Source organism: Poromitra crassiceps (assembly GCF_964638095.1).
Source record: "Poromitra crassiceps genome assembly, chromosome: 14".
NCBI classification, from domain to species: domain Eukaryota; kingdom Metazoa; phylum Chordata; class Actinopteri; order Beryciformes; family Melamphaidae; genus Poromitra; species Poromitra crassiceps.
In genome coordinates, this window is record NC_139633.1 from 28,103,358 (window position 1) to 28,111,292 (window position 7,935).

The following is a 7,935-nucleotide window of genomic DNA, read 5'->3' on the forward strand; positions in this document are numbered from 1 at the left end:
CTCTTCCTCCTCCACCAGCTACAGCTACCACCACACAGAAAGCAGCCAGAAGATCCAGCACCACGGCCACAACATGCTCTATCCCAGCCAGCATGGCTACCAGCTTCCACAGTACCAGCCTGCCTCCAAGAGCCAGCTGGGTCGCTGCTTCCAGGAGACCACAGGGAGTCAGGTAGCTAGCTACACTGCCAGAGATGTCTTTACGTGAGCTGAATTGAGCTGAAATATGAACCTCGTTGGGAGTAGCAATTATGCTTTACATGTCTGGCCCAATTTACCTCGTAGGAACTGATGTTGTCACTAATGGAAATAACGCATGTCTGAATTTACACAAGTAAAGGATTGGCTTTGCACCAGTTAGTTGCCAACTGTCAACAAATCATTAAATAATAATGTAGCTCAGTCACAATTAACAAATAATGTTACTACTAATATACACATAATTATACAGTAGCAAGGCCTGTTACATCCTCAGCAAGGGATCGAGCCCACTTACAATGAATAAGTCCGACAAACATGCACAACATAAATCAGACGTACAAATGTGGCAATTATTTAGTAGCTAGCCTAACACTGCTAGCCAGCCAAACGCTTCCACAAGCAATTAAAATGTGAAAAATCAATCTTCCGATGCAACAGCAGTGAAAACTAGCATCACGGGGAGCGTCAGCTATAAAGCTTGAGACCACAGGTGTTACAGACATGTCAGCTCCACAAGGACCTCATGAAAATACTACAGGCTCATAGACACATACGAGCATTTTGCTTTTTACCCAGACATGTTGTGTGTGCATGAAAATAGTCTTGTAACCCTTCAATCCATCCCATGTTATTAATCCCACTTATCTGCCTCAGATCACCATTTCTGTTTGGTTGACATTTCACATTTTGCAGTCAAATTGTTGTTGGAAAGATAAGGGTCTGTCAGCGAGTGAGTGAGGGGTGGAGAGGGAGAGACGAGTGTATTCTGTGTGTGTGTGTGTCGGATCAAGCCTGTGTGTGTGTGTGTCTGTGTGTGTGTGTGTGTGTGTGTGTGTGTGTGCGTTTGCCGTGTCTTCCCATGTCCCATGTCTTTCCACTCTCTTTTCCATGCGTCTCACTGTGTTTTGTGTCTCTCTTCTCTCCGTCCTCCTCCTTTCTCCCTCTATCTCTGTCTATCTGTGTGTATATCAGTGTGGGAAGGCCCTGCCGGGTCTCAGTAAACAGGAGGACTGCTGTGGGACCATCGGGACGTCCTGGGGTTTCCACAAATGCCAGAAGTGTCCCAAGAAAGCATGTAAGTACAGTGGTGGTTAGCCAGACAGAAAGCATGTAAGTACAGTGGTGGTTAGCCAGACAGAAAGCCCTGCTTACCCGCTCGCTCCTAATCTGTTGCTGCGTTTTGTATGTTGCCCTATTCACATCCCTGTGTCCCATTGCAAGCGTTCCACAGATGACGATGCGCAGGAGGTGGCCAAGTTTTGCCATTAACCCAAATATTACGGTGGCACGGTGGCTCAGTGGTAGAGCTGTCGCCTCGCAGTCAGAAGGTCCTGAGTTCGATTCTCGCCTGGGACACTGTGGGCGCTGTGGTTGTGTTCCCCCCATATCTTCAGTGCCTACTGCCCAGGTGGGGTATCTCGTCGTAAGGGCCTTTCTGTCTGTGTGGAGTTTGCATGTTCTCCCCGTGCTCCCCCAGGGGGGTTCCTCCGTATATACCCCCCCCCCCCATTAAAAACATGCAGAAGATCAGATCGTCATCGTCATCCGACCAGTGACGACAACATCCGAAGTCGGTCCCCGGGCGCTGTACGAGATAGCGACCACTGCTCCTGGCCTGCCCCCCGGAGGAAAGAACAACGCCAGGATGGGTTAAATGCAGAGGACAAATTTCACCGGCCACCGTCAGCATGTGTGTGTTTGTGGCCTTCCGTACATGTGTTGATGTGTAATCGTGTGACAATAAAAGACGGGCTTGTCCGTCTGAAATCGTGTTTTTTATTAATATTATGATATTGTCGCACGGTAAAAATCATATTAACACGTTCACTGCCATTGACGAGATATCTCGTCTTAAAAAATCCAACGGTTGACTGCCAATGACGAGATATCTCGTCTTAAAAAAAAAAAAAAAAATTTGACGGTGGGACGTGGATCAACGCCCCCCACGTCTCCTATAAAAATATTGGAGCCACCGAACGTGTACAACCCATTCCACCGACCCACTAAGTGGCGACAGTGCTCTCCAGACTAGAAAAAGCCGAGCCAAAACTGCAGGGGAACGCGCGAGGAAACCATTCTCTCATACTGTTAAATGGATTAGCGAAAACGCTTTCGCTTTCGCGCATTATCGCGCTGGGAGCTGGCGGTGGGGGATTGCAAATTTGCATAATAGATTATGCGTGCAACACACTTTGAAACACCGGCAGAAAGCCCACAATCGCACGCAGCTTCATTGCAGCTGAGCTCACAACCGAAACGACTCATGCAGACTCGCCCAAAGAGCAGCCAGGCAGCACAGACAGGCAGAACCTCGCTTGTGACAAACGCTGCAAAGCCACCAGAGACACACCCACGGAGGGAGGAGTTTGAAGGAGAGGGGGGTTTCCTGCTGCTATGGAGGAAATTACTGTTCAAAACTATTGTTTAGATGTCTGACGTCTTACGCCAAAAATAAATGGTTAAAGTGACTGTTCTATCGAATTTCACAAAAAGCCATTTATCTCAGAATAAATTTTCAGACGCTGAAACCATGCTGTATTCTACTGGTAATGCCTACATAACTACTAACTCTACAAACTAACTCTTTTAGACAGAGAAAGCACACATTCTATTAGTTATTTTGAGATCATTTGTGTTCACAAAATCTTAGCAGAAAAGAATCCTCGGCTCTTGAAAGATGAGCCAGAATCCTCAAAAAAAAAACTTGGCAGAACCTACCTACAGTATTGAAAAAACGGCTGGCAGTGAATGTGTTAAAACAGCTTTGGAAATTGTTTTGAACCTGATAACAGAAGGAACTTTAGGTGCAAGTTTCACAACCCAATGCAGGTAGCAGCTAGCCTGGGTAAACCCAGCCTTCAACGTGACGTCACTATGCCTTAGTGCCTATCAGTCTTTGTGACTGATAGTCCATAGAATTCACGTACATACATACACACACACACACACACACACACACACACACACACACACACACACACACACACACACACAGATATAAAATTACATCTATTCAATGTCAAATTAATTTGAGGGAAAGATGATCATCATAGAATGCAACTGTTCAAACATTCATAGTAAGTGTTCCAAAATCATTGTGTCTAGAACAAAAACACACATGAAGAGGAGTGACCAAATTGGGTCTGTGGCCTAATAATCTGTGTCAATTTGGCATGAAGTCAACCTCCATTCTAGACTGCTGCTGCTGACTTCATACAGTACGTTTAACCATCACGCTCAGTCCAGTTTACAAGCATTGCACTCGACAATTCAGCCTCATCCAAGAGAGAGGAGGGAACATTTTGACACATATTGAAACAAATGGACAAAGCGTTTGGAGGGAGTGCGTGTTTCTGCGATTGGGCAAACGGTGAAGTTCAGCGAACACATGGGAGCGTTACTGTGCTGACTCACACGGCAGAACAGCAACTCCACAGTCCTGTGTCGATTTCCAGGAATCATCCAATTCCTCTGAAACATGACCCAGTGGGCATGACGTACTGTACTGACTCGCTCGCTCACCACATTCTTTCTAGAGAATCTCACTCCTCTGTCATCTTATTCTTTTTCTTACAGCATAGCATTGTGATGTGCTTTGTCCATATTTGGCTGTAATGCCGTTTGAACACTACAGATTCCCAAACCCAGACATAACTTGATCTCTCTCACTCTCCCACTGGTTAGAGTTTGGGAAACAATGGTATGCTGCAATGTTAGCAGAGTCCCGGGACTGAAATCTGTGAAAACCTGTCTCGGGCTCACTGGGCCATTTAACCCATTGATACCTGATGCAGCATTTGTGTGTGTATCCCTTTAAGACCGCGAACCGTGTGACGCGGTTCGCGGTCTTAAAGGGATACACACACAAATGAGGGATATATACTAGGGGTGGGAATCACCAGAGGCCCACGATACGATACTAAAACGATACTTGAGTCACGATACGATAGTATTGCGATATCGCCGATATTGCGATATATTGAATATTGCGATATTTCGTATATATTGCGATTTCTTACTTTTTCAACTGCAAATGATGTCCCCAAAGGAAAACTTTGTCAACATCTGGTTTATATAAGAACAATTTTTTAGTCTGTACATCTGACTTCAACCATTTTATTGAAGCAACATTGTCAAGTAGACAGACCAACAACTTTCATAAAGTCATGTCATAGTTGCATGCACCTGACAAACTGAACTGTTTGTTACAGTCTACTTACATTCCACCTTAACTGGATGTGTGTGTGGACTACTGTACTTAGGTAGTTTTTGAACAATGCAACTTCACTTCACTTACACAAAACATCTTGTGCAGCCCTTCAGTAACTGGGGAATTTGTAAATGACTGTTATGACAAAACTGTTACTGTTAAAACAAAATGAAAATCTGCTACCGTTTGTTTACTGCTGGCCTTGGAACTAAAGTTTATAGTAGCCCGGTGGCCTGGCATGGCCTGCAATTTTATTTTTTATTTTTTTATTTTTTTGTGTGTGCAATATCGATACTTGGCGTCCAAATATCGATACAATATCGTCAGGCAAAATATCGCGATACTATGGTGTATCGATTTTTTCCCCCACCCCTAATATATACGCAAATGCTGCATCAGGTATCAATGGCTTAATCTCCCCTGATACCAGAATACTACCATTTTTATTGTAGAGCTGCATAATGCTACTTTTTTCTTTTACCACATAGAATAGATAACAAGGCCGTGCAGCGGCCGAGCCCACGCAGCCGGCGAGCCTAGGAATCGAGCGTGCGCAGCGCGCGAGATGCCTAGTATCACATACTTTCAGCAGAAACAAAAATGATATGCTGTACAAAATGATCATACTGTGAATAGACTCTATTCACCTCTATTCAATAAAGGTTCAACCTAGGGCTATGAAAATTTGATTACTAAATCCAATATTTATTGGATTGCCATGAATTCTATGTTGAAGATGAAGGAAATAGACATTTGAACGTGTCTGTGTTCACCTGTTCTTTGGCACTTTACGGATGCTGGTTACCTCAGTCTCAATGTTTCAAGGTAGACAGCTGATCAAGATGAAAGGGATGGCGGCACTAACAACGCACACCTTTGCTCAAGGCAAAAGGTTGCATAGCATACCTTTAAAAGTATAACAGTGGATACATTCTTTGTGGGGGTTTCCAACTGATGGTGACCCACCCAGGGACCACCATTATGACTGAAGAAGTACCCTGAGGAGCACTGTTGTGAGGAAATGGGTTGAGATGACATGGGAACTACATTATTGAATGCATGGTCAGGGACCACCTGACACCTGCAATGCCTTCACGGACCACCAGGGGGTCACGGACCACTTGTTGGAAAACCCCCTGCTATAATGCATTGTCAAGGCACCTTAATGGGGGGGTGTTGTGAGGGGCAGGGTTGCATATGAGCAACTGGCAGCCCTCCTATATTACCATCCTGGTTTAACACCGATATAACAATAGCACCAGCTAGACCCTACCATACGATCAGACTGACAACCTTAAGCCACTGTCATCCTGCTTCTTCTAAGAGATACACCAACACAGCAGTTCACAAATAGAGTCTGAGGAGCCGTAGCGCAGCGTAGCGTCTGGTACATCCAAAGCATCTTTCCTAGACACAGTCGGAGCCAACAGGTCCAGCTGCCCCCCCCCCGGGGAAATCGACACCCTAAAAAGGTGTCTCAATGCACCGGTCGCTCTCTCAGTCCGTCTCTCAGTCCGACCGTGCATCAGTGCAGTCAAGCAAAGATGCCGAGTCAAGCTGGAAACGTGATACGACCCTTGTGTTTGTCTGGGTATAAAAAGACAGGCCACTTTCACCCTGGGAGTTATTTCCAGTGGGGGGTAAAAGCGCTAAATGCCTTGGTGGCACTCAACGTTTCCCCCCGCTCCCCTCCCTCCCTCCCTCCCCTGCACCTCCTCACTAACCCCCGGCTTATTTTAGAGAGGTTGTTACCCAGAGGAAGCAGGGGGGGAAGAAGCCCGACTCAGGCTCTGCTCTGTATGTGGTAGCTAGCTGGTAGCTATTCAAGCCCCACTCCATTTAATAGAACCATGGAATTTGTCTCCGAAGCCAAAGCGATGGGATCTAGAGCATGAGAAGACATGCTCGTGTGCGTGAGCGTGCCTCTCTTGTGTGTTTGTGCGCTGTCTCCCCCCCCCCCCCCCCATTCAACTAGAGGAGGTGTGTGTGTGTGTGTGTGTGTGTGTGTGTGTGTGTGGGGGGGGGGGGGGGCGTTTAGTTTCCCATAGAATAGCTTTAGTTAATAACGGCTCATTTGTCCAACAGAACAGGCCATACCCTGCAGCCATGAGACAGGTATCAAAAGCATCAGATCCCATTCAGCTCTGAGCATAATCTTCTGTAATCTGATTTTAAAAACCTTTTGATTTGATAGGCATCGGATAGTCACATGACAGCTATTAGCTATTTAGTAATTTAGTAACTAATTACACCGTCCGTAGCTTTCCCTCCGGTGTATATCTTACCATCTTGATCCCCCTCGGAAAATATATAAGATTTGATTCACTTTGTCTCCAGTGGCTTTGTACAGATATTGGTTTTCTCCCGAAACGACGTTCCTGCTTTGGTTTACAGTGATGACAACAACAGGCGGGGGGAAATTAAATCTTCCCTAGCATTTTGTAGTAAGAAATCGGTTCTAAAAATATCGAGCTATATTTTCCGCCAAAACAAATGATACGTTGTAAAAATGCGTCCGGCTTAAAATAAGTGATTTGAATGAAAACCCCAAAGTCAGTTCTATCTAGACACAATTGTAGCAGGATTGTAACCTGTGTTTTGTACACTCCTCAGTTTACAATTGCAAAATCATTTACATCTATAAAAGACGGACATGGATTGTGTTTTTACAAATCCCGAAACACTCGGTTACATACGTTTCTACAGGTATATTTCAGCCCAAGAGAAGCTCAACTCATAAGATTGCTTTTAAGTCTACAACAAAATGATTACATTGAGTACACACTGTAAAGATTGACCAAAATACCTTCCTAAATGTCCCTAATCCCCTCTTCTTTCTATTGGCAGACTTCAGTGGGAGTGTGCTACAAAGCGCCAGTGTTGTCGTCCCCTGTGTTCCTCCTCAGGAATAGACAGGGGGCGTAAGGTTAGGTTAGCCTTTCTGTTCTGCTCCGGCCATGAACCCGCCCCATTTGTGCCCCCGGACACACTTGTAGCTGGTAAATAAACGGGGCTTTTAACCGTCAAAACAAACATTGCCTTGTTGTTGTTCTCCCTTGAGCAAGTGAACAATCTGCTTTCAGGTATTTGGGTACCACCCCTCCACCCGGTGCCTTTGTCCAGCGCTCCAGTAGATCCCTGTCTCTGACCAGTAGCAGAGACTTATACAGTACAAGGAGACTTCAGTTTGCCCTTTCTCACTCTGAGTAGCTCTCACAGTAGCTTTCAGTGCTGCCCTATCTCAGCTTCTATCAGTCACTTCAGTTCAATTCAGTTCAGTGCAATTCAATATGCTTTTACTGGCATTAGTTATAATAACAATAATAATCATAATAATGATTGTTTCAATTAAAAATACACTAAAGTAACAATTGATCCCTCCAGTATCTGTGTGTGTGTGTGCTCATGTGCATCTCCAATACCCACAACCTCCAGCTCCAGCTCCCAGTGAATACAACTATGTGAACAGTCTTTCCTTTCTTTGCCTCTGTCTCCCCCCCTTTCTCTCTGACTCTGTCTCCACT

At 45.2% G+C, this 7,935-nt stretch overlaps 1 protein-coding gene across 1 annotated transcript in view; it reads left to right on the forward strand.

The window, feature by feature from the left end:
- Nucleotides 1–7,935, forward strand: part of ltbp1 (latent transforming growth factor beta binding protein 1) — a 186,798-nt gene that overhangs the window by 96,283 nt on the left and 82,580 nt on the right. Inside the window, exons 7-8 of the mRNA XM_083650710.1 lie at nucleotides 1–172; nucleotides 1,174–1,276. The exon at nucleotides 1–172 is cut by the window's left edge and continues 133 nt beyond it. Coding sequence (XP_083506836.1) covers nucleotides 1–172; nucleotides 1,174–1,276 — 275 coding nt within the window. The remainder of the gene's footprint in view (nucleotides 173–1,173; nucleotides 1,277–7,935) is intronic.